This window comes from Loxodonta africana, chromosome 4 (genome assembly GCF_030014295.1).
Source record: "Loxodonta africana isolate mLoxAfr1 chromosome 4, mLoxAfr1.hap2, whole genome shotgun sequence".
NCBI classification, from domain to species: Eukaryota; Metazoa; Chordata; class Mammalia; order Proboscidea; family Elephantidae; genus Loxodonta; species Loxodonta africana.
The window spans coordinates 18414281-18439165 of NC_087345.1; the positions used below are offsets into that span (position 1 = coordinate 18414281).

Consider the following 24885-nt stretch of genomic DNA (forward strand, 5'->3'; position numbering starts at 1 on the left):
TCTTTTTACTTTTTTGGTGAAGTCTTTGGACGAGTGTGTTTGATTTTTAGGAGCTCCCGGTTAATTTAATTGCTCTTCTGGTGTTTGTATATTGTTAGTAATGTTTTGTGTACTGTTTATGCCATGTCTTAGGGCTCCTAGCATTGTCCCTATTTTTTCTTCCATGATCTTTATCATTTTAGACTTTCTGTTTAGGTCTTTGATACATTTTGAGTTAGTTTTTGTGCATGGTGTGAGGTATGGGTCTTGTTTCATTTTTTTGCAGATGGATATCCAGTTATGCAAGCATCATTTGTTAGAGACTATCTTTTCTCCACTTAACTGACTTTGGGCCTTTGTCAAATATCAGCTTCTCATATGTGGATGGATTTATGTCTGGATTCTCAATTCTGTTGCACTGGTCTGTGTATCTGTTGTTGTACCAGTACCAGGCTGTTTTGACTACTGTGGCAGTATAATAGGTACTAAGATAGGTAGTGTGAGGCCTTTCACTTTGTTCTTCTTTTTCAGTAATGCTTTACTTATCCAGGGCCTCTTTCCCTTTCATATGAATTTGGTGATTTGTTTCTCCATCTCATTAAAAAATACCATTGGAATTTGGATCAGGATTGCATTATATCTATAGATGGCTTTGGGTAGAATAGACATTTTTACAATATTGAGTCTTCCCATCCATGAGCAAGGTATGCTTTTTCTCTTACGTAGGTATCTTTTGGTTTCTTGCGGTACTGTCTTGTAGTTTTCTTTGTATCTCTGGTTAGATTTGTTCCTAAGTATTTTAATCTTCTTGGGAGCTATTGTAAATGGTATTGATTTAGTGATTTCCTCTTAGATGTTCTCTTTGTTGGTGTAGAGGAATCCAACTGATTTTGGTTTGTTTATCTCATATCCTGATACTCTGCTGAACTCTTGTATTAGTTTCAGTAGTTTTCTTGAGGATTCTTTAGGGTTTTCTGTGTATAAGATCATGTCATCTGCAAACAGAGATACTTTTACTTCTTCCTTACCAATTTGGATGCACTTTATTTCTTTATCTGGCCTAATTGCTCTGGCTAGGACCTCTAGCACAATGCTGAATAAGAGTTCTTTCCTGTCTTTTTAATGACCTTTTGCTTTCTTCATGTGTGATGTCATTCCATGACTCTTCTGGTCTTTGGTCATTAGTGTTCAATGCATCAAATCTGTTTTTGAGATGGTCTCTACATTCAGGTGGAATATACTCAAGGTAGTATTTTGCTATTTGTGGATTTGTTTTAATTTTCTTCAACTTCAACTTGCATATGAGCAATTGATGGTCTGTTCTGCATTCGGCCCCTGGCCTTGTTCTGACCGTTGGTTTCAAGCTTTTCTATTGTCTCTTTCTACGGATGTAGTGATTCCTGTGTTTTTTATCTGGTGAGGTCCATGTGTATGGTTGCTGTTTATTGTTATTGTTGTTGAATAAAGGTATTTGCAATGAATAAGTTGTTGGTCTCTCAAAATTCTGTCACTCGATCTCCTGCATTGTTCCTATCACCAAGGCCATACTTTTCAACTATAGATCCTTCTTCTTTGTTTCCTGCTTTTGCATTCCAATCACAAGTAATTATCGATGCATCCTGATTGCGTGTTTGATCAATTGCAGACTGCAGAAGTTGGTAAAAATCTTAAATATCTTCATCTTTGGCCTTAGTGGTGGGTGCATAAATTTGATTAATAGTCGTATTAACTGGTCTCTTCCTTATAGGGATATGGATATTATCCTATCACTGACAGCATTGTACTTTAGGATAGATCTTGAAATATTCTTTTTGATGATGAATGTGACTCCATTCCTCTTTAATTTGTCATTTCTGGCATAGTAGAACATACGATTGTCTGATTCAAAACGGCCAATACCAGTCCATTTCAGCTCACTGATGCCGAGGATACTGACGTTTATGCATTCTATTTCACTTTTGACGACTTCCAATTTTCCTGATTTCATACTTGTACATTCCAGGTTCCGATTATTAATTGACGTTTGCAGCTGTTTCTTCTCATTTTGAGTCGTGCCAACCTCAGAAAATGAGAGTCCCAAAAGCTTTACTCCATCTACATCATTAAGGTCGACTCTACTTTGAGGAGGCAGCTCTTCCCTAGTCGTATTTTGAGTGCCTTCCAACCTGGGGGCTCATCGTCCGGCACTGTACCAGACAGTGTTCCTCTACTATTAATAATGTTTTCACTGGTCAGTTTTCTCAGAAGTAGTCTGCCAGGTCCTTCTTCCTAGTCTGTCTTAGTCTGGAAGCTGCCCTGTACCTGTCTACCATGGGTGATCCTGCTGATATTTGAAATAACTGGTGGCACAGCTTTCCACATCACAGCAACACAGAAGCCACCACGGTAGGACGAACTCAATCTCACTGCCTTGGGTCTGCTCTAAAAAGCAAACGGGTAGTAGTGAGGGCCCGAGTACTACCCCCCCTTCATTTCATCTCCTGCTTCTGCTCTATTTCTGGTCCCAAGGCCAGGCTGGGGTGCAGATGGATCTCCCAGGGGACAGGGTGGTGGTGGGTGTTACACATGGCTCCTTCTTCAGAGGCTGGGGCTCCGGGGTGATGTAGCCCTGGGACTGTTCAGGATTCTTGCCTTCCATGTGGGAGACCAGGGTTTGATTTCCACCCAGTGTGCCTCATGCACAGCCACCACCTGTCTGTCACTGGAGGCTTTCGTGTTGCTGTGATGTTGAACAGGTTTAAGTGGAGCTTCTAGATTAACATGGACTGGGAAGAAAGGCCTGGAGATCTCCTTCTGAAAGTCTGCCAGTGGATTCCTATGGATCACAGTGGTACGGTCCACAAATGATCATGGGGATAGTGCAAGACCAAGATGCATTTCGTTCAGCTGTTCATGGGGTCACCATGTGTCATGAGTGACTTGGCAGCAGCTAACAACACGTATGTAAAAATCTGCTTTGTGTGATCAATAATATTATAAAAATTTTCCACTATAAATATTGGAATTGTCACAGTTCTTAATAAAATTGCACAAAGAAAAAAGTCTTTTGTGTTGAACTTGCAGCTTCTCTATAAACTTGAGGTTACAAAAAGAATAATTACAGCCCCTCAATTAAAAGTCCTGGTGATATAATGGTAAAGTGCGCAGCTGTTAACCGAAAGGTTGGCTGTTTGAACCTACCCAGCCGGTGCATGAGAGAAAGACCTGGCTACCTCCCATAAAGATTACTGTCTAGAAAACCCTGTGGGGCAGTTCCTCTCTGTCACATGGGGTCATTATGAGTTGGAATCAACTTGACAGCACCCAACGATAGCCCTTTAATTGCCATCACTCCCCGCTCCTTTACCTATAGCAGCTTCTCTACTATTTACTCATCTTTCTGTCTTCCCCCCCCCCACTAGAAAGGAAGGTCCAGCAAGACAGAGGTTTTTGACTCTTTGCTGCTGAATTCTCAGCACCTGGTGGCATAGTGGTTAAGAGTTCGTCCACTAACCAAAAGTTTGGCAGTTCGAATCCACCAGCTGCTCCTTGGAAACCGTAGAGGGCAGTTCTACTCTGTCCTATAGGGTCACTATGAGTCAGAATTGACTTTGACAGCAACAAGTTTTTTTGTTTGTTTGTTTTTGGACATGCCAGGCAAAAAGAAGATAATATATGCTGGAATGAATAAGTTAGTGAATGAATGAGTAACTTAGACTTCTTCAGGAAACTCCTCCAACTGTAATCTCTGAGCTCCTTCAGCCTGCCATGCTCCCCTTCTTTTGCCTCTGATCAGACGGATTCGGATGACTGCTCCCATGGCTAATTCCTTGGACCACAGGCTGGGTTGAATAATAGCTAATATTTGTCAAAACCAGTTGCTGCCAAGTTGATTCCAACTCATGGTGACCCTCTGCGTGTCAGAGGAAAACAGTGCTGCATGGGGTTTTTGAGGACTGATTTTTTGGAAGTAGATTGCCAGGCCTTTCCTCCAAGGCACCTCTGGGCGGACGAGCAGCTGAGTGCATTAACTGTTGGCACCACCCAAGGACTTCAGTATTTGTCAAGAACTCGCCATATGTCAGGCATCGTTCCAAGCCCCTTCCCTGTATAATTTTGCCCTCACAGCCACCCCACGAGACGTGTACTATTTATACCCATTTTACAGGGACAGTGAGTGGCTTGCCCGAGGCCACACAGCTGGCACTGTGTTCCCTTAGCCACCCTACCACCCTGCCTCCTTGATTCAGCTTGGATTCCCAGAATGCAACCCAGCACAGAGTCCGTGATTGGAAAAAAATTGTGTTGGGTCCAACATTTGAAATGTGGACGGTCTGGAAAAGCCGGATTCTGTAGTCGTCACGGTCACAGCAGAAATCCCATCCTTGGAACCATCCTTTACATTACAGTCAGTCCTGCAAACGGCAGATCCCGGGTGGCAGGCCCTTTGTCAGCCTTTCACTCGTCCCGGAGGCCTCGAGACTGGAGATGGGGTCCCAGCCCTGACTCTGCCCCTCTGTGCTGTGCTTCCTTGGGGAGGTCACCTCCCCTCTGTGGGCCTCGGGCAAAGGGGAAAGATTAGAATCAGAGGATCTCTGGAATTGTTCCAGGAGCCCTTGGCATTGTGTGGAGGTGCTTCAGAGGCTGACAGTGTGTAGTAGGGGGTAGGGGAGGCCCCCAAGCTTCCGCCCCGTTTTCCCAGAGCAGCTCTGCCTTCCCCTTCTACTGTGCTGTGCGGTCTTTGTATGTCGTGGGCGATTTGGTGTAAAGAAAGTCTCTCTGATTGATAAGAACCCGGCTGGCAGACCTGACCTCGCTGTCTCTAAGGCCCCCTGTGAGCATCAGCACAGCCTCTGCGGAGCCCTGCTGTGTGCGGAGCTGAACACCAGGGGGCAGAGCACGAGGCCCGGGATCCGTCCTGAAGGAGTTCTGGTGTGTGACAGGTGTGTAAAACGTGTCCCGCAATGTGATTTGTGGTTGTCATTGAGGCACACGCAGCTTCAGGGAGCTCAGTGGGGCCAGGGCTCAGCTTGCCCCTCCAAAGCTACCATTTGCTGAGGCCCGCTGGCTTGTCGCTGAATCCTCTGTGTGACAGGTCTAATGAAGACCTGAGACCAGGGGCTAAGGCACTTGTGCGTTCACACAGCAGGGCTGGCTGCAGCTTCCAGCCTCTCCACCATGACTCAAGTGTGTGTGTGTGTGCACGCGCACGCGCGCGCGCGCGCCTCCTGGCGTCACACCAGGGGCCAGTGGGGCGGAGTTGGGGCGAAAGACCCCTCCCCGGCACAGCCCTGCGGGCGCAGTACGTGCAGCGTTGCTGCCATCTCATGGTCGCCATGTGACACTAACCCTGAGGCGGGGCCAGAGCCCTCGTCGCCAGCGGGCGTCAGAGCCAGACGGACCTCCAACCACGCCCGGAGGGCAGAGCACAGCGCAGTCCTGGACCATGCCTCGCTCCCATAGCCAGGATAACCCCCCCTTCAGGGGCAGAAGTTCGCACTTGGGAAGAGAGGGGCGCTGTAACAGGCACTGTGTCTGGGTTCTCCTCCAGATGGGGAGCTTGGGGAGTGGGTGCAGAGGCTGTCCTGAAGGCAGAGACCACTGACAGCCGGGAAGGCAATACAGAGGCTGAGCTGGGGTCCCTGAAGTTTCCGGGAGTCGCAGGGGCAAGGCTCAGAGATGGGTGTCTGGAGCAGAGGCCCGTCTGGAATTGGGGTGTGGGGGAGTTTGCAGGGGTTGGGGCCAACAATAGTAGTAACACACATGCGACATTTTCTGTGTGACAGGTGCTGAGCTACTTGTTTGTCCTCACAAGGACTCTATCAGGAAGGGACTGTTATCCCTGTTACAAGTGAGGAAACTGAGGCATAGAGAAGTAATTTGCCCAAGACCACACAGCCCAGAAGTGGCCGAGCCAGGGTTTGCTGTTACGTGACGATTGGAGAGGTTGTCCCTGAGTCAGGGAGATGGAGGTTGACCATGGAGTTCGTGTGTGGGGTCAGCGTCCAGGCCCAGTGTGGGGTTCTGGCTGCCCAGTGAACCCAGGAAGTAGTGGAGGCTCTGCCAGGAGGCTTCCTTGCACGCCTGGCCCCGGGCTGGCTCCCTGGACCCACTCCCCTGACCCCGCTCCGAGTCTCTGGCCGGGCGCCGCCTTCAGAAGCCCCCTTCAGACACCAGGCCTGTTAATCCCGCCCCGCGGCGCCGCCAGGCAGCTGGTCCTTGTTTATCGGGAGGGGCCCTGGGCGGCAGAAGCGAGCCTGTTGCCAGGCCGCGAACCAGCGGTGCCCGCAGTCCCCCTCCGGCATCCCTCTCTGCGGACCCTCCTTGAAGAGGAGCTGCGCCTCCCCAAGCCCAAGCCACCCCGCTACGTGGAAGCCCCAGGCCTTCCTGCCCTCACCCCTTGCCTGACATTCCAGGCTCCTTGTGGTCTGGCCCCCTCTGACCTCCCTAGCGTTGGTCCTGCCTCACAGAGGCCCTCCATGACACCAGTTTCTAGTTACTTTTACTCATTCCAAAGCCCCATAATTTTTGTCCTTGTCTGCCCTTACTGTTCTGCTTCCCCCAAGGTATGCTCCACCAGGGCAAGCACCTGGCCTCCATCTCTGTACCCCCAGCACCTTGAACCTGACCAGTGTGCAGCTGGCGCTCAGGGAATACTATACACAGGAAAGAATAAGCAACTTGAGAGTAAGCAGGGCCATGAGCTCCTGGACCCATCTGTGGAAAGTTCCCTGGGCTTTCTGGCTGATACCAGGCCTGGGCGCCTTGGCTTTGATCCTTGTAAAATCACAATTCCCATGAGGGGATCCCCGTTAAATGGTGCTCTGGCCTTCTGGAGAGAATGGCAGCCCTGAGGGAAGTAACCCCAGGGCCAGGGAGATGATGGGTAGAAAGGATTGGGACTCCTACTCTTCCACAGTTTAGCATGTGATTTATACAGTCCCTGCTTCCCTAAGCCTCAGTTTCCCCACCTGTAAGTGGTGGCCAAAGCCATCGACCCCACAGGGCTGTTGTGAGGCGTGGAACAGGCCCTGGCCAGGGTATGACCCACAGCGGAAGCTCACAGGTGTTGGCAAAACAACGGGAGAGAGGAAGGGAGGCTGGGAGAGTTGTGACTTGGGTTGGGGGGCTGTAGGGGAAGGAGAGGGAGCAGAACCCTGTCCTATGACATGGCCATGGGGGCCACAGAGTGCCAGCAGGTCAAGTGGCCCCAGGTCTCCCAGGGTCCCAGTCAGGACCTGGGACAAATGCCCATCAGGCCTTGGTGAGCAGGTCTCACGCTTCTCCGACCACGTATATCTGCTATGTGTGCATGCACACAAGCCAATGTAGGGGACTAAACTGATCTGTTGTCACAGCCCTCTACCTGCTCACCTTCACCATGCAGGAACCAGCTGGAAAAGGGACACACGTCATTTGGCATTAAGTACAAAATTTAGCTTGCTGCTCCTGACACTGGATGGTCTGGTGTGCTGCTGCCGGCAGCTAGGTGGAAGTTATCAAGGGAGAGGCCTCTAGAAGCTGCCTGGAGTAGGCAGCAGGGTCAGTGTACCTGGGCCACAAGTCCTCAGGACACGGCCACCTCAGTGTCATCTACAGGAGGCTATGATGGAGGGTGCCAATTGCCCAAGCAGGGAGCATGAGGGACAGTGACACTGTCGTGCACAAACTTTGGTTTCTTCTTAGTGCTGAGTGAGAACAGCCTGGCAGGGCTGACAGACCCCCTCAGCACAGGGGGAGCACCGTGCCGAGGAGCAAGCACAGCTGGGTCGTACCCAGGAGCCCTGCAACACCTTGTTAAAATCAGTTTCCAGTTATCTGGACTCACACAGCTGATCTGTGCAGGACATGGGATGATCTTGCATGCCGACGGCTGTGCTGGATGGGGGCACGGAGCCCCCATCTCCCAAAGACTGTCAGAGCAGGATGACAGCTGCTGTCTAGGGACAGTGGGAGAGCTGCTCCCCACCACTCTGGGGCCCAGAGGAGCTGAGGGGCAGGCCTGGCTCGGCTGCAACCCTTGCAGTGAGGCCAATACCATGAGCCACCCGCCCATCACCCTAGAGGACTGGACATGCCCCGGGTCCACTGTGCCTTCCCCAACCTGCTTTGCTTGTCCTCACTTCCCTTGGAGGGCTGGGGTGGGGCCTGGTCTCCAGTGTGCCTCAGAATGCAGGTGCTGCACGCCCCTGCCTGATGCCCCTCTGCATTCCTGGGAGCCCAGGCCCTTCTGAACCCAGGCATTCAGACTTCGCGTCACCTCCATGCACCGGCCTTTCAGGCAGGTTGACCACTCCAGCCCCACACTGAGGCTGGGCTGGGAGGCCCCAACACGCCTCAAGCAGTGACTCCCAGGGAGGCTGGTGTGGGGATTCCTCTGGAGCTGCCCAGGAGTAGGAGCTGACTCTGTGCAGAATTCACTTCACCTGATGTGTGGCTCAGCTCCTTGAGCTGTGTGGACGTGTAATGTACACTGAGCTTTAGCATGTCATCTGAGAAATGGGACAAAGCATTTATGCAAGAGGAAGTACCCTGTGCACTCCACGGGACCCACTGAGTCGGTCTTAGCATCTGTAAAATGGGCTGGTAACTTCTAATCATCATGAAGATTCCATGAGACAGCATCCTGCCTAGAACAGTGACTGGTCTCTGAACACTCAGATGGCTGGTGCCTTCCCTGCAGACTATTTACCCAACACGCAAGCCCTGTCTACACATGGCACTTTCTCGTGATCAATACACCGCTGGGGGAGGGCAGGAGCTGGCTGTGGCAGCTGGCAGCATCAAGGTGCTTGGCAGGACCACATTGCCAGGTGGAGGGCAGCAGAGCCTCCTGGCAGGGCTATCGTGGCCAGTGTGGTAAGGTGAGAGTAGGCTGCACCTAAGCAGATGTTGCTGGGTGCCTGGTGCTGCTACATTTGCAAACCACCACCTCGGGGGCAGTCACCAGCCCAGCCCAGAGTAGTCTCTGCCCTGGACAAGGCCAAGAAGTCACTTCTCCTGTGGAGACTGAACAACGCTGCTGCCAGCAGGCTGGTTTTCTACCTTTAATTGGGGATACAAAAGGCACTTCTCTCAGGACAAGAGGGTCAAGAACACGTGGGCCCCAGTGCCTGGTGGAGGCCTGTCTGAAATGAAGAGAGAAAAGATGGATGAAAAAGGCAGTGGAGGTGGCGGCAGGGGCTACAGGTGCTCCAGGCTTCGCGGGAGCCTCAGCCTGCAGCCTGGGCTGCCCTGGTCTTGCCCCTAGCATACTCAGCTTTGTACCTGGACAGCATGCAGCCAGTGAAGCCTTAGGGCTCCACCAGGCACGGGCCGGAGGATGGACCCGAGGCTTCAGCAAAGGGCTTCTCCTGTCCCCAGCCCCCAGCCCCCAGCAAGTCCTTGCCTGGCAGTGTGGGCCCAGAAGAGGGCTCCTCTGGGGATGCACTCATGGAGGGGGTCGCCCAGGACAGGGAGAGAGTCACACCAGGGGATCCGAGCAGCCAGCCTGTCACAGGGTCTCCCAGTTCTCAACGAAATCGTAGTGGTTGATTGGGGCGGGGAAGAAGGCAGGTGTCCAGTGGAGAATTGACCAGTCCCCCTGATTCATCCACACTCCCCATCCCCCAGGCAGCATGACCCGGCTGCAGCTGGGTCAGCTCCATCAAAGAGAGAAGAAGGGGACAGCTACCCTCAAAGCAGCCTAAACACCGAAGGAGGGAAAAGAGGCCCCAGCCTCGGGGTATGGGAGCAGCGGGGATCTGGGCTGTGGAGCCAGGCCCAGCACTTATAAGGCAAACAGCATGTCGTCATCTTTCTCCTTGGTCTTCTTCCGAGGGGCGGAGCCAGGAGGGGGACCTGGGGGACCCTCGGCTGAGGGGCTGGAGAGGTTGGGCAACCGATCTGCGGCCTTGGCCCGTTCTTCCAGGAACTTGTCAAATTCTAGAGAAGAAGGGAGGGTGGGCATGGGCTGTGGTCCAGAGCTTGGGGAGGGGGTGGTGGGCAGGGCCAGGGGACTACTACCTTCACTGGTGACGCCCTTCGCCTCTTCAGCGTCATTCCCCTGAGAGAGCAGAAAGAGAGGAGGAGAGGGTGAGCCGGGCCCTCCGGCTGCCTGCCACTGCGGCATGGGATGGGGTGATGGCTTGGACATCACTGAACCAGAGTGGTTCCCACTGGCTCTGTGGTCCAGCTGGCCCAGGACAGAACCTTGGCTTCACCCCTTCCTTGGCTGAGCTGCCTTGGTGTCACCTCACTTCTCTGAGCCCCCATTTTCTCTTCAGTAAAATAGGGATGGTGACGCTGGCTTTCCAGGGTACAGGGAAGCTAAAATGGGATAGAACCCATAGAGTGGCAAGCATGGACGTGGCGGCCAGCAGCTAATCCCTCTCCTTCTTCCAGACCGGGGGTGGATGGACTTTACTCCATGGTGGAAAGGCTGACCCCCGGGACTGAGGGCAGGTCACAGTGGAGTCAGGGGCTGGGAGGAGGTGAGGCTTCAGTGCTGTACCCGCGCCTATTGGCTGTCCTCTCTAAAGAGAAGTTTCCAGGAGAGGCAAGTGGGGGCAGGAGACGGGGACCCTTCCAGCTGCTGAGGCCTCCCACATTAGCCCTCTCCCTTGTTCACCAGCTGTCCACCCCGACCCCTCAGGGTACCACATGCCTCCACTCTGACCCCATGGGCACTCATTTCCTCAGAAGAAAAGCGGGACCCCAGCTTTCAAGCTTCCTCCTTTGCAGTGCTGAACCCCACCTGCTGGTGGATGAACCCCAACTTACCACATCAGTGGACAGCCACTGCTCGATGTCCTCCATGAGGCAGGCCTGGGTGACGGGGATCTGGAAGGCAGGGCAGAGGGTGAGGCAGGGAGGGGCAGTGGGCAGGGGCTGGGTGGGTGGCTCTTCCCAGCAGGAGAGGGGCCTCGCGTCAAGGCCCAAGGTGGGGACTGGGCCTACTCAACAATGAGGGCCCAGCCCTGGGGTCCCAGGGCCCACTACGTCACAGGTGCTCAGGGGCTTTGACAAATGACCCAGGATCCTGGACATCCTGTCCAGCCATCACACTCGGAGGAAGTTGACAGTGGTCTGGCATCTGGCACCTCTGTAGACTTAGGGTTCAGGGTGGGTGGGTGTGGGCAGGGCTGCTGAGGAGGGTGGGGCCAAGCTGACCAGACAAGGCCAGGCTGGGGGACTCAGAGGTCTGCTCTACGGAGTGGACAGGTCACTCTGGGCCTCACAGACATAGGCTCTGCTGTGAGAGCTCCTGCAGGGGCTGGGTGTGACTTTCTAGATACTTGCCCTCTCTAAGTGCTTCTGCAGTTGGGAAATCCAGCTTTGGGCACAGACTTTGGGTCAGAAAGATTGGAGTTTGTCTCGGCCCCTTTGGAGGGTTACTGAGCATCTCTGAACCTCATCTGTTTGAGGAAGGATAAGAATAGCACCTACCGTCCAGGCTGCTGCGATGATTAAACGAGCTCATGGATATAAAGTGCTTAGCCCAGTACCTGGCCCAGAGTGATGCTCAAGAAATAGCTTGTTAATTACTATTTAGCTACTTTGGGAAAGAGAGGGAGAGTCTTTCTCCACCCAAGCCAGGTCAAGCCCCAAGCTCCGTCACCGAGCACTGAGGACCTCACCGGGAGCAGCAGAGCTCAGAGAAAAGGCAGGAGTCCATTTCCTAAGTAGCTGTGGCAGCTCCCTCTCCCAATCAGCTCTGCTCATGCTCTGCCCAGAGATGGGTGAGCCCCCAGAGCACCTCTCAGCTTCCAGAGGGGCTGCCGTGGCCTTGCTTTGGAGTTAGGAGCAGTAACTAGGCCCTGAGGGCCAAGGAAGCCAGAGTAGAGTTGAGTGGGACCGCGTGGGGTCCTGCTGGGCCGACCCGGGAACAGGCACTCATGGCATCCCTCCTTCCTCCTGAGTCTTCCACAGGTCCCGCTCCCTCAGACAGCACCTCCTTGGCCCTGTTTTTGCGCGAGCAGCAGCACCCAGCTCTCCTTGTGGACAGGGCCTCGCCCCTCCTCACCATGCCTTTTCTCACCATCCAGTCACTGAGGCTCTTCTCACTGCTGCCTTCCATCTAGGTGAGAGAGGGGCACACTGCAGGGGGCCGTGGGTGGGCAGGGCCAGGGCTGTGGGATCTCCCTTTGGGTCAGGAGGCCCCTGTGTGGTGGTGGTGTAGGTGTGTGGTGGCGGTGTGCGTGTGTGGTGTGGTGCGTGTATGTGGTGTAGTGTGGTATGTGTCTGTGGTGTGGTGTGGGTGTGTGGTGCGGGTGTGTGGTGTAGTGTGGTGTCTGTGGTATGGTGTGGGACGTGTGGTGTGGGTGTGTGGTGTGGTGCGGGTGTGTGGTGTAGTGTGGTATGTGTCTGTGGTGTGGTGTGGGTGTGTGGTGCAGGTGTGTGGTGTAGTGTGGTAAGTGTCTGTGGTATGGTGTGGGACGTGTGGTGTGGGTGCGTGGTGTGGTGTGAGTGCGTGGTGTGGTGCGGGTGTGTGGTGTAGTGTGGTGTGTGTCTGTGGTGTGGTGTGGGGCGTGTGGTGTATACGTATGGTGTGGTGTGTCTGTGGTGTGGTGTTTGTGTGGTATAGTGTGCATGATGGGTACATATGCGTGGTATGTATGGAATGGTGTAGATATGTGTCGTGTTATGGTGTGGTGTATGTATGTGGTGTGTCTGTGTAATGTGTTATGCTTGTGTGGTGTGTGTATGGGGTAGCGTATGTATATGGTGTGGTATGTCTGTGTGGTGTGGTGTGTCTGCATGGTGCAATCAGGCGTGTGTGTGTGGTGTGGTATGTTTGTGTGGTGCAGTGTGTACAGTGTGTATATATGCGTGGTGTATATGGTGTGGTGTGTATATGTGTGGTGTGTACAGTGTGGTTGGGGTATGGTGTTGTGTGGTGTGTGGTGTGGTATATGTGTATGGTGTGGTGTGGTTGTGTGGTATGGTATGTTTGTGTGGCATGGTGTGTATGGTATGGTGTATATATGTGTAGTGTGTATGGTGTGGTTGTGGTATGGTATGTATAGTGTGTGTGTGTATATGGTGTGGTATATCTGTGTGGTGTGGTATGTTTGTATGGCATGGTGTGTGTGGTGTATATGGTGTGGTATATCTGTGTGGTGTGGTATGTTTGTATGGCATGGTGTGTGTGGTGTATATGGTGTGGTTGTGGTATGGTGTGGTGTGGTATGGTGTGTGTATGGTGTGGCTGTAGCATGGTGTGGTGTGGTGTGTATATGTGTGGTGTGTATGGTGTGGTTGGGGTATGGTGTGGTGTGTGGTGTGGTGTATGTGTATGGTGTGGTGTGGTTGTGTGGCATGGTGTGTATGGTATGGTGTATATATGTGTAGTGTGTATGGTGTGGTTGTGGTATGGTGTATATGGTGTGGTGTGTGTGTATATGGTGTGGTATATCTGTGTGGTGTGGTGTGTCTGTGTGGTGTGGTGTGTGTGGTGTATATGGTGTGGTTGTGGTAAGGTGTGGTATGGTGTGTGCATGGTGTGGCTCTGGTATGGTGTGGTGCGGTATGTATATGCATGGTATGTATGGTGTGGTATATGTATGTGTGGTGTGTATGTGGGGTCTGTATGCTGTGGTGTGTATATGTGAGGTGTGTGTATGTGTGGTGTGTATGGTGTGGTGTGGGTGTGGTAGCAGGTGAAGGGGTGGGATAAAGGAGGCAGCAGAGGGCGTCTTGCTGTGGGGTGAACCACAATAGCTCAGGGACTTCAGAGCCCTGAATGGGCTGGGGCAAAGCTTCTCAGCTCTTTCCAAAAAGATGCCAGGGGCTTTGAATGAGCACCCCAGGCAGTAGAAACACGGGCTTATCTAACCCCTTCAAACAGGAGACTTTTGGGGGGCCCACAGCAAGCAGGTGGCAGAGGGAGGAGTCCTGTCCTGGCTCCCAATCCAGCCCTCTGTTGACTCTCCTGAGGCCCAGCACAGGGCCTGCACACTGTGGGCACTCCAGGGAACGGCTAGATTAAAAACTGGCCATGCCGTCCGACGCCACAGGACTTGTGAGCGCTACTCGGAATCCCGCGGGGCAAACACTGGCTGGCCACACAGCTGCGCTTCATTCAGTTTTGTACTTGGCTGCTTGGCAGCACATTCTGACTGTGACGGGTGAAAGCCTTACCACGCAGCCAGACCTAAGCACCTTGGGGACAGGCGAGTATTGACAGGGCTTTAAGAAAGTCATACTCTGGAAGAAGTCACATAAATCTCTGAAGTTACTGGAGATGAATGAGTGATAATTTATCAGTTTCCACTTTTCTGCAAGTAGAGTTGTGTGTGTTTTCCTTCCTGTGGGCTCACTGTGAAGTGGTGTAGGGTGAGAGCATCAGGAGAGTCAAGGGTCTTTCCTCTTAGTCTCCTCTGTCCACACTCCTGCAAAATAAAGGGTTCTCCAGAGAGGCAGGGGAGCCCTGGTGGTGCAGTGGTTAAGAGCTCCCTGGAAACCCTATGGGGCAGTTCTACTCTGTCCTCTGTGGGGTCGCCACAAATCGCAATCAACTTGATGGCAACAGGTTTTTTTGGTTTTTAGAGAGGCAGGGACTGAGCTCCAACTCTGCACCAAGCACTTCACACGTATCCTCTCCTGACACTACTGGGAGCTATTACAGAGACTATTATAAAACCGAGGGTCAACAAAGTTCACAATTTGCCGAAGGGCACACAGCTGGTAAGTGGGGGAGCTGGGAAGTGACCACAGGGCTGCTGGACTCCTGCTGCCTGACTTAGACACAGGCTGGAATCCTTGCTCTACCCCTTAATTGCTGTGTGACCTTGGACAAATGACTTAACCTCTCTAAATTCCCTCAGCTGTAAAATGGGAAGTCACATTAGCCTCAAAGAACCAATCTGAGAACCACATGAGGCAAGGGCTGGGAGAGCTGAGCCAGTGCCTGGCACGTGGTGACTGTGGGGCCTTCTGCTTACCGCTCCGGTGCTCTGCTGCCGGGCGTCCAGGGCTCCAGCCAGGCCGTCTGTTGCTTGGGGGGCCTCATATTTGACGCTGAAACACAGAGGCCGCCATGGCCATTAGATGCTACTCTTACTGGACCAAGCAGGCTGGCTGACGTGAGGAGGGCGAAGGGCAGAGGCCAGACAAGCTGGACTCACAGCCGGCAAAGGGCATGGGTTAAAGGCCCCAGCCCAGCCTGGGAATGGAAGGGAGGCCCTCTTTTCTGTGAAATGAGACCTGTTCAACAGGCCTCAGAATGAGAAGTTTGGGAGGGTATTGTTGGCCAAAGGCCTAGAACAAGAACACCAATGGCTATAACCAGATTTGACCAAACTCCAGGTACTGAGAGAGAGCGCCAGTGACCCTGTGCTCGTGGAGAACTCATTTCTACAGACCCTCTTTTGAGCGGCTCCTGTTTCATAATTTCATAAATTTGGTTCTGTATAAGGTTGCATTTGAATGGAGAGTTCCCTTCTGCCGTTGAAAACAACTTTGCAGACCGCTGAGTGAGGGGCAGCTTGCGCTGGCTCTCCAGCACAAGACCACCCCTCCCCTCCCTGGCTCGGCAGCAAGGTGCAAGATGACCTCGGGGCCAGCTTTTTGTATGTCCTCTAAGGGCGCCAGCCAGCCAGCCTGGGTGGGAGGAAGCGCCAGGCTGATGAGTGGGCAGAGGAGGAATGGGAAGGACATGTTTGCTGTGTTTGAGGCCAAGACTTAGGGGAACAAGAGAATAAACCAAGCGTGGGAGGGAAACCTGTGCTAACAAGAGGGTGGGGTGGCTCTCCTGGCTACTACAGTGGGGGTGTCTAGGGGAGGTATTGGGGACACAGTCCCGACGCTTGGCAAGAGCTCAGTCCTCAGGACCATGATGTGGAAGAAGGTGAGGAAAAGCCTCTTTCGCTTCTGGTAAAACCTGGCTAAAACGCCTGACACTGGCTGGTCCACATGCCCCAGTGGCTCTCCTAGCACCCCAAGGGTCAGGGCCTGGTCAGTGTGAGAGGCTGTGGCTGTGCCAGATGTGGTCAAAGATGGAGCAGAAGTGGGGGGTTGACAAGGAGCTGGCTGCTGGGTGACGAAGGCTGACCAGGCTGCAGGCATGAGTGAGGCTGGGAGCCAGCAGGATGAGGGAGGGGTGGGTCAGACACAGGCAGGCAGAAAGGCCTTCACAAGTCAAGAGCCCCAGGGGACAAGGCAAGGCAGGGAGGCAAAAGGCCAGTCAGGGTAAGAGTGGGACAGCCAGGCAGGGAACCAAGCAAAGAAAAATACGATGATGCTCAGTTAAAAGCCGGGCCCTGCTGGAGGGCCTGCAGTAGAACTGATGCCCTGAGAAGGTGGGCGATGGTCTTTCAGCCTGAGGAAGTTTCAAAGAGGCAAATCATTAACGTTTTTTTCTCCCATGCTCCCTTCTACTAATGTTGGGACAAGCTCTGACTGTGTTTGCATGGCCCCTGCCACCCTCTCCAGCATCCCGCCCACCTTCCCTACGCACACACTCTGTGTGGGAGCCAGGACACACCCGCCTCACCCCAGTGTCTCACGTGCTCCCTGCCTCTAAGCCTTTGCACATGCTGTTCCTCCTGTTGCCTGAAAGGGCCTTCCTGACAGCCCCTCGTGCAGGCCTGACTGCCCTCTGCAGTTCCGTGCCCCCTCTATGCGTCCACAGTGCCTGGTGCACCCCGTAGGACAGCCCTTAGCACTGCAGAGAAATGGTCAGCTCACACTCTCCTGTGAGACTGCAGGCCCTCGAGAGCAAGTTTCAGTTCTGCTTTTCTCTGTTCCCCCCAGGGCCCAGCATGACCGCTTACCACGAGTGTTGGAGGACAGCAAACCTCCAGCCAGGCTGGTGAGCAAGGCCAAGAGCCAGGGGCTCTCCAGTGTGGCTAGCAGAGCTGCCCAATGGGGCCTAGGCAGACGGGCCACCCTCCCGGCTGCAAGTCCCACCAGACTCATTAGCTTCCATCTGCACAACAACCATGGGTGGTGTCCCTGCCTCCATGGCAACCATGAGCTGCTGGTCCCAGGGGCACCTGGCCTCCAGAGTATAGACTCTGCCCTGGGCTAAAGATACAGCACAGACCTCGGGGCTGGCTATGGTCAGTGGACAGGGCCGGAGGGCTGAGGAACCTGGATTGCTGCGGACTGTTAGATTTGACCTGGATTTGCCTACTTAGGTTGGAGAGTGAAGAGGGGGCTCTCTGAGCCCTCCAGAGGCCCTTGATGGAGTTTTCAAAGATGGGAGCTAGGTAGGTCCTCTTAACCCAGAGCTTTCCTTGGCTATAAGAATCCTGGCTGGCTGCAAAAAAAATGAAACAAGACCATACCTCACTCCATGCACAAAAACTAAGTCAAAATGGATCAAAGACCTAAATATAAAACCTAAAACAATAAAGATCATGGAAGAAAAAATAGGGACAATGTTAGGAGCCCTAATATGTGGAATAAACAGTATACAAAACATTACTAACAACGCAGAAGAAAAACTAGATAACTGGGAGCTCCTAAAAGTCAAATACCTATGCTTATCCAAAGACTTCATCAAAAGAGTAAAAAAGATTACCTACAGACTGGGAAAAAGTTTTTAGCTATGACATTTCCGGTCAGCACCTGATCTTTAAAACCTACATGACACTGGAAAAACTCAACCATAAAAAGACAAATAACCCAATTAAAAAAAATGGGCAAAGGATATGAACAGACACTTCACTAAAGAAGACATTCAGGAAGCTAACAGATACATGAGGAAATGCTCACCATCATTAGCCATTAGAAAAATCAAAACTACAATGAGATTTCGTTTTACTCCAACAAGGCTGGCATTAATCCAAAAAACACAAAAGAATAAATGTTGGAGAGGCTGTGGAGAGGTTGGAACACTTAAACACTGCTGGTGGGAATGTAAAATGGTACAACCACTTTGGAAATCGACTTGGTGCTTCGTTAAAAAGCTAGAAATAGAACTACCATACGATCCAGCAATCTCACTCCTTGGAATATATCCTAGAGAAGTAAGAGCCATTACGCAAACAGATATTTGCACACCCATGTTCATTGCAGCACTGTTTACAACAGCAAAAAGATGGAAGCAACCAAGGTGCCCATCAAGGGATGAATGGATAAATAAATTATGGTATATTCACACAATGGAATACTACGTGTTGTTAAAGAACAGTGATGAATCTGTGAAACATTTCATAACATGGAGGAATCTGGAAGGTATTATGCTGAGCGAAATTAGTCAGTTGCAAAAGGACAAATATTGTATAAGACCACTATTATAGGAACTAGAGAAATAGTTTAAACAGAGAAGAAAATATTCTTTGATGGTTATGAGAGCAGGGAGGGAGGGAGGGTGGGAGAGGGGTACTCACTAATTAGATAGTAGATAAGAACTACTTTAGGTGAAGGGAAAGACAGCACACAATACAGGGCAGGTCAGTGCAATTGGACTAAACCAAAAGCAAAGAAGTTTCCTGAGTAAACTGAATGCTTCCAAGGTCAGCAAAGCAGGGGCAGGGGTTTGGGGACTATGGCTTCAGGGGATATCTAAGTCAATTGGCAAAATAAAATCTATCAAGAAAACATTCTGCATCCCATTTTGAAGTGCGGCATCTGGGGTCTTAAAAACTAGCAAGCCGCCATCTAAGATGCATCAATGACTCTCAACCCACCTGGATCACCTGAAGAACACCAAGCTCACAAGGTAATTATGAGCCCAAGAGACAGAAAGGTCTACATGAACTAGAGAGTACATCATCCTGAGACCAGAAGAACTAGATGGTGCCCAGCCACAACCGATGACTGCCCTGACAGGCAACACGACAGAGAACCCCTGAGGGAGCAGGAGAACAGTGGGATGCAGACCCCAAATTCTCATAAAAAGGCCAGACTTAATGATCCGACTGAGACTAGAAGGACCCCGGTGGTCAGGGTCCCCAAACCTTCTGTTGACTGTAAGATAGAAAACGATACTGGCGAGGAGTGAGCTTTTTGGTTCAAGTAGACACATGAGACTATGTGGGTAGCTCCTGTCTGGAGGGGAGATGAGAAGGCATGGGGAGAGAAGCTGGCTGAATGGACACAGGGAATACAGGGTGGAGAGAAGGAATGTGCTGTCTCATTACGGGGTGAGCAACTAGGAGTACATAGCAAGGTTTATATAAATTTTTGTATGAGTGACTGACTTGATTTGTAAACTTTCACTTAAAGCACAATAAAAAAAAAAACTTAAAAAAAGGAAAACATTCTGCAACCCACTTTGGAGAGTGGCGTTTAGGGTCTTAAATGCTAGCAAGCAGCCATCTAAGATGCATCAATTGGTCTTAACCCACCTGGACCAAAGAAGAATGAAGAACACCAAGGACGCAAAATAATTACGAGCCCAAGAGACAGAAAGGGCCACATGAACCAGAGACTACATCAGACTGAGACCAGAAGAACTAGATGGTGCCCGGCTACAACCGATGACTGCCCTGACAAGGAACACAACAGAGAACCCGAGGGAGCAGAAGAGTGGTGGGATGCAGACCAGACTTAATGGTCTGACTGAGACTAGAAGGACCCCGTGGTCATGGCCCCCAGGCCTTCTGTTGGCCCAGGACAGGAACCATTCCCAAAGCCAACTCTTCAGACATGGATTGGACCGGACAGTGGGATGGAGAGGGATGCTGGTGAGGAGTGAGCTTCTTGGATCAGGTGGACACTTGAGACTGTGTTGGCATCTCCTGCCCGGAAGGGAGATGAGACGCTAGAGGGGGTTAGAAACGGTGAAACGGACAGGAAAAGAGAGAGTGGAGGGAGGGGGTGGGCTGTCTCATCAGGGGGAGAGCAAATGGGGGTATGTTGTTGTTGTTGTTAGGTGCCGTGGAGTCGGCTCTGACTCATAGCGACCCCATGCACAACAGAACGAAACACTGCCCGGTCCTGTGCCATCCTTACAATCGTTGCTATGCTTGAGCTCATTGTTGCAGCCACCATGTCAATCCACCTCCTTGAGGGTGGCAAGGCGTATGTAAGTTTTTTGTGTGAGAGATTGACTTGATTTGTAAACTTTCACTTAAGCACAATAAAAATTAAAAAAAAAAAAAAAAGAATCCTGGCTGGGGGTCAGACAGAAATAAAGGGCTGAAAAAAAAAAAAACACCAGGCAAGCTGTCTCCCCTGATGAGCCTGTGTGGAGCCAATCCCTGAGAAGTTAAGGCGAGGGCCAGGCCTCGGCTAGCACACTCTGGGCCATAAGCCTGTGGCTGCTAAAAGCACCTCGTGGAAATGGACGGTCTACAGGGAAGGCCAGGCGCCAGCTGTGGTGCACAGTGGGCAGACTTGAGTGGGCAACAGGGATGGCTGTGAAAATCAAGGGTGGTTGTGGAACAACAGGAATGGCTTGTTGACAAGTCCCTGGAGACTTATCAGAACCTTCCCCACCTGCCCCCGGAGGAATTAAATGGGGAATTGGGATGGGGGTGGAGACACCATGGCTGGGAACCAGACAGCCCTGGGCTTTCAACCTAGCGCTGCCAAATGTTAGCCACACATGACCCATCCACTTACTCTTTCCGTTGGTCGGCCAGTGAGCTGCCCCGTGTGAGCGCGAACATGTCAAACTCGTCTTCCAATCGGCTAGAGGCATTCAGAGACTGCAGGCCGGCCCTTACGCTGCTGGAGCCCAGGTCTGCAGGGGCAGAGAGGCCCACATGAAGTACTTGCCTGGCCATCCTGGTACACTGAGCTGCTCTCTGCCAGGGCCAGGGCTTGGTGCTAGAGAGGCAGCAAGGTGGGAGAAAGGGGGCACAGCTGGCGGGGGAGGGGGGCGTGGGCGGCATGGATGGGCAGGCCACCTGCTAGCTGTGGAACCTTGGGCAAGTCACTTCCTCTCTCTAGCTTTAGTTTACTCATCTCTAAGGGGGAGATACAGTCAGCCCCTCCCAGAGCTGTTGTATCTGATAAACAGCTCAACAGTGGGATAAAAAACAACCAGCCAACCAAAGCAGCTGCCGTTCAGTCGACTCTGACTTGTGGCGACCCTACGTGTGTCAGAGTAGAACTGTACTCCATAGGGTTTTCAATGACTGATTTTTTGGAAGTAGACCACCCTTTCTTCCAAGGCGCCTCTGGGTTGACTGGTATCTCCAATTTTTTGGTTAGCAGCTGATAACGTCAGCTGTCTGCACTACCCAAGGACTCCAGCCAGTAGGATGGTGATTAGACATTTAGTTGATTTTTCAAATAGTATAGTATTAGTGATTCCTAATGGGATCTTAATCCTTTCCTAGAGCTTGGCGTGAAGCAGGCAGTCAGTGACATTAAAAACAATCACGGTGATCATGACGGCGAACATTTACTAAGAGTGCGCTCTGGGCCTGGCCCTGTCTAATCACTTTTCATGTATTAATTTATCCACTCCTCATAACAACCTGGGAGGAAGGTCCCATTCCTAGCCCATGCTACAGAGGAGGAAACAGAAGTAACTTGCCCAAGGCCACCCAGATGTTTAAACCATGGCGCATTCCCAGTGTTGAGGGGCAATCACAGAATGGTGGGATTTCTGAGATCGAAGGAGGCTTGGGAATTGTGGAGCTGGGAGGGAGAACACCCACGTCTTGTCCTGAGTGCCCAACCTTGCAGCAAGATTCAGCTTGGGACCCTAGCAAGGTGGGGTTTGGGCCAACCTTCTGCTGTTGGTGCTCTAGTTCCAGCTGTATAACAGGAGGGTATCCCTAGAACTGTGGGGTGTCCACGGCACCATAACATACCCCTGGCTGGAGCCCCATATACCCCACTTACTCATTCCTGCCAGCTGGGATGAGAGGTGGCTGGGGGCTGCTGGGTCAGGGCCCATGTCGATCAGATCAGCTGCTGACTCGGCCTCGCTTGGGGCCTAGAGGGGAACGAGATGCTGAGCCAATCATCCTTCCTGCCTACAGCCTCACTTCCTGCCCTGAAGCCCTGGGGCTCACATGCTCTGCCCAAGGACCTGTCACCAGGGCTCTGGCTGCTATGAATTTTTCTTCCTCTCCTTTATGTCTAGCTCTACTGGACCCCCTGGGAGGTTGGAAAGACCCCTGGGCATCAGCTGGTGGCACAGCCTTATTTAAAGGGACGGTGACATGCAACCTTAAAAGGGGCCTCCTCTATGAGCCTGGATAAGAAAGCACTATCCCGTCCAGAATACCTTGGGAGGGAGGTGAGGAGAACAGCCCTCCTCCCCTCCTTCCTATTGACACAGGCATGACCTAGTCACAGAAAAGGAGAAGAATTTTACCTTGGCGGTCTGGCCTGTTCGGAACCGTTCAAACCTACAAGACAGAAAAGACCCAAGTCAAGGAGACACACTGGGAGGGGCCACCTTGGCACAGCCCAGACAGTGCTTTTCAAACCAAGGGTCTCAAAGTCAACGATGGGGTCCACAAGCAGGGTGACAACACATCTTGGTTTGCCCTGGACAGACCCAATTTATACCTGTCCCCAGGGAATTAATAACAGTACCTCTTTTTCACTTGCAAAAGTGTCCCAGTTTGGATTATATGGCCATTCCTAGTCATGACCAGCACCAAACCGACCAACCAACCAACCAAGCTAGACTGGGACAGAAAAGGGAACCAGGATGCATGGCACGCAGTAAAGGTAAGCACTGCTTCATGAAGCTTGTTTCAGTTATATATTTATAAACTTGTGTGTGTCAGTGGCTCTCTAACGTGGTCTAAGAAAGACACACATAATTCGGACATTGCTTTATGAAGCCACTTACGCTCCCCTCAGACAGGCCAAGGGGCAGGTGAGCTGGATGGAGAAGAGCTTGGTCTGGAACCTGAGTCCTGCCCTGTCACTCACTGTGTGGCCTTGGGTGAATGACATCACTTCTGAACTGCAGTCTCCTCATCTATTAAAAGGGGGCCAAGAGTAGAACCTGCCTCCCAGATGGTTGTGAGGATCAAGTGAAAACACTGGGCGGGAGCAACTTCGTAAACTTACAGTACCAGGCGAATGCCAGGCCCGATGAGTGTGAGTGTCGGAGAGGCGCCAGTCACCCCTCAGCCCATGCATCCAAAATGGCAGGGAGGGGGGCTCTTTCATTCCCAGTGGAGAGGGGTAGACACACCGCCATGGAGCAGGAGAAGCCAGGCGGATGTGGCCTGCAGTGGCCCCACCCCACTCTCAACTGATTTGGAATCCCTCTGCGAGTGTCTGCTGGTGGATAAAGATATGAGGATGAGAAGCGACCAGAGGGTGCTGAACTATCTAGTACCATTAACCAGACAGCCCTGATCTCTAAGTGCTTTAGACATGTTATTTCACGGACTCCCATGGCCACCGTACGAGGTGGTACCATTGTGAGTCTCGTTTCACAGGTACTGACTTGCTGTTTCTGCAGTTGCAGTCTAAGTGCTTCTTTGAGGAACTTCTCTTCCCCCACTGTACCGGATATTAGTGGGACTGGCATCAAAGGGCTCTCCCCGCTCCCCCAAATGGTGGGCACAACGAAGCTAAGTCGAGTATCTCTTAGGGATCTGACTCTTGAACAGCATGATACAAGCATGGGCAGATGTTAGAGCGGGTCCATTTGTTGACAGTGGCACCCTGAAGACACGGCCCAGGAGTTTCTGCCCCTGAGACCCCTAAGCTTCCCTGGGATTTGTCCTTCCTGTCCTGTTGGGAGGCTTCATTGATTCACTCTTTGGATTCTGAAAGCTACCCATTTAATAAAGGCTGTTTTTCTAGTAAATTCTTTTTGTGCTTAAGTTAGCCAGAAAGGCTTTGTAAGCTTATAATCAAAGAGCCTAAATTAAGTTAGGTAACTTGTCTCAGGTCCCAGAGCCAGCAAGCGGTGGACCAAGCAAGCACAGACCAGGCCTGTCTGGTGCCAGGGCCATGCTCTTAGCCACCATCTACTACCATCCCCCAGGAGTGGACCCAGGGACACCGGTGGCAGGGATAACTTTGGAAAGGAGGCAAGAAGGAGAATTCATGCCCACGCTGGAAGACAGCGGAGAACATCCACTCAATGGCTGCCTTGTATTTGACAAGAAGGCAAGAGAAAGCTCAGGCGCTGTGAAGAGACCAGGAGAACAGGGAGGAAGGGAGAAGTGTGGGCAGTTTGGCCAGAGGCCGGAGCGGGGGGGCAGTAGGGTACCGTTCGTGGCGTAGGAACACATTGTTGAGATTGTCATTGACGATAAGCAGCTCCTCGGTCAGCTGCTCGTTGGTGATTCGGGGGATGAGCTCCAGGACCCGCTGCTGCATGGCTCGGCATGTCTGGTTGAGCTCCTGCCGAGAAGGAAGTGAGAAAAGCACAGCCACTCAGCCCCGAGTGGGGCCATCTCCAATGGATGGACTTTGGCCCCGGGATGTGCCTTGGAGGAGGGATAGGTTTCCAAACTGGGCTTCAAAGTTCCAGGGAATAGTTTTTGGGGTTCACATATGTACATTTGAATTTCACTTCTAACGTGTTCTATACTAGAATTTAATGCGCTGGAGATCACCACATGTTAAACTTGGCTTTGTGCAGACTTCTGAAAAGTTTCTGCTGCCATTTTTGCTTGGTTAGAGAAACTGAGACTGGAAGGTACCCTGGAGAACAGACCGGAGCTTCTCCTCTGGATGGATTGAGATTTGTTTGTGACCAAAGCATTGGAAAATGAAGTGCATGACTTCAACAATCATCTTCAGCACCACCCCTCCTCCCGCCCATTTTGCATTTCTGCCTCATTAGTTTCACTGGTGAACTTTTTTTTTAATAGTGCACTTTCACTTTGAAATAATTTTTGATTTATAGCAAAGTTGCAAACAGTACAGAATGTTCTTGTATATCCTTCATCCACCTTCTCCTTAGCTTGACATATGTCAAAGTGAAGCAGTGAACACTGGTGCAATATTATAACTATAGACTTTATTCAGATTTCACCAGGTTTTCCATTAATGTCCTTTTTCTGTTCTAGGATCTAATCCAGGATACTGCAGTAACAGGTTGACTTTTTTTGTTGT

At 51.7% G+C, this 24885-nt stretch overlaps 1 protein-coding gene across 6 annotated transcripts in view; it reads right to left on the reverse strand.

The window, feature by feature from the left end:
• Positions 1-8992: 8992 nt before the first annotated feature.
• Positions 8993-24885, reverse strand: part of TOM1 (target of myb1 membrane trafficking protein) — a 58412-nt gene continuing 42519 nt past the window's right edge. The window contains exons 8-16 of one of the 6 annotated variants that reach the window (XM_064283639.1): positions 24035-24168; positions 22166-22199; positions 21688-21781; positions 20455-20575; positions 14883-14958; positions 11978-12016; positions 10720-10779; positions 9964-10003; positions 8993-9882 (exon numbers count right to left, since the gene is read on the reverse strand). In XM_064283639.1, the coding sequence (XP_064139709.1) occupies positions 9728-9882; positions 9964-10003; positions 10720-10779; positions 11978-12016; positions 14883-14958; positions 20455-20575; positions 21688-21781; positions 22166-22199; positions 24035-24168 (753 nt within the window). In that variant the 3' untranslated portion in view covers positions 8993-9727. Of the gene's footprint in view, positions 9883-9960; positions 10004-10719; positions 10780-11962; positions 12017-14882; positions 14959-20454; positions 20576-21687; positions 21782-22165; positions 22200-24034; positions 24169-24885 lie in introns of all 6 variants that reach the window. The other 5 variants (XM_064283638.1, XM_064283637.1, XM_064283636.1 and 2 more) reach the window with 5 other exon arrangements.